Source organism: Trypanosoma grayi (assembly GCF_000691245.1).
Source record: "Trypanosoma grayi strain ANR4 Tgr_1717_V1, whole genome shotgun sequence".
Taxonomy (NCBI): Eukaryota; Euglenozoa; class Kinetoplastea; order Trypanosomatida; family Trypanosomatidae; genus Trypanosoma; species Trypanosoma grayi.
In genome coordinates, this window is record NW_008827335.1 from 1,035 (window position 1) to 2,320 (window position 1,286).

The window sequence follows — 1,286 nt, forward strand, 5'->3', positions numbered from 1 at the left end:
CCGACGAAAAGGACGGTAAGAAGAGTGGCAGCGAAGACAAGAACAAGAGCGGCGCTAAGAAGGAGGGTGAGGAGAAGAGCACAAAGAAGGACGGGAACTAAACCGCCTGCGGACGCAACATGTGACAATTACGAGCACACACACATACATATTTCGCAATCCCCCTATCTCTCTATTTATCTATCTATTATGTTTATCTGTGTATTGCGCGGTCTATGAGCGGCCAGTGGTGTGCATGTGGCACACGCCCGGCGACTATGTGTCTGTGTCTGTGTGTCTGTGTGTGTGCTTACGTGCCTTCATAAGTTTTCTCTCATTGTCACGGTGATTGCTGCTGTGGTGGTCGTTGTGGTTTGTGCCTGGTTACCTTCTTTGCGTGGCTGCTCTGTACCTCACCGGCTTCATTCCAAAGTTGAGCGGCGCAGATTTACCTGCGTACTTCCTGCCACCCCGCCACTGTGGGGTGCTGCTGCTTTCTGTCCGTTCTGATGCATCATCTTTATTTGGACCCCTCCTCTTTTTTTTGTTTTTGTTTGCGTTGTTCTTGTTGTTGTTTTTGCTCTTGGGCGCTTCACACGGGAAGGGGAGCGTGGCACCGCTCCTTTATTCATTTCGCGCTCTGTGTGTGCGTTTGGACTCTGAAGTCGTGCGGAAGGCACCAGAAACAAAATAAATAGAAGCAGCCGGGGGAGATCGTAGCCGTACCGCTACTCTTCTCGCTGTGCTATAGCAATAAGACGAATTGCCTGGTATTATTACTATTACGAATTGCGCCTGGGTCTGTGTGTGGAGGGAGAGAGAGAGAGAGAGGTGCCGTCGTATCATATCGCGGGGCGCTTAGGCGAAATCCGAGGTGAGGTGCGCTGCGACGACGCTGCGTGTGTGGTGTGCCGCCGTGTCTGATGGAAGCGCCATCGTTTTTGATGCAGGATGAGGTAGAGGCGGTGGTGGTGAGTGGGGAGGCGTTGCTGCAGCTCGCATCACGCCTCAACGGCACCGTTTTTAGGTCCCGCACGCACGACACGACGGCTGCCATAACAGAGCACAACCTCAGCAACAGCAGGAACAATGACGCTGACATTCCTGCGCCGTTTGTGACGGTCGAGGATGGCGTTGGCTTCATTGAGTTGCTGCGGGACGTTATCGAGCACTACGCTGCGGCTCTCAACGCCGACGCGGCGCTTCCTCCGCAGCAGCGCGGAGGAGGCGGGGGGGCCGCCCACCCCGGCGACGGAAGGGCGACGCAGCGGAGGTTGATGGCGCTCCGACACGTTGTGTTCGAGCTG

The 1,286-nt window shown here is 55.3% G+C and overlaps 1 protein-coding gene across 1 annotated transcript; it reads left to right on the top strand.

Annotated features, from left to right (window-relative positions):
- Positions 1–902: 902 nt before the first annotated feature.
- DQ04_17171000 (putative casein kinase II, alpha chain) lies at positions 903–1,286 on the top strand (the record flags this gene model as incomplete). The annotated part of the gene is made up of 1 exon (XM_009317556.1): positions 903–1,286. A coding segment is annotated over one exon (384 nt), but the record flags the coding sequence as incomplete, so codon positions are not given.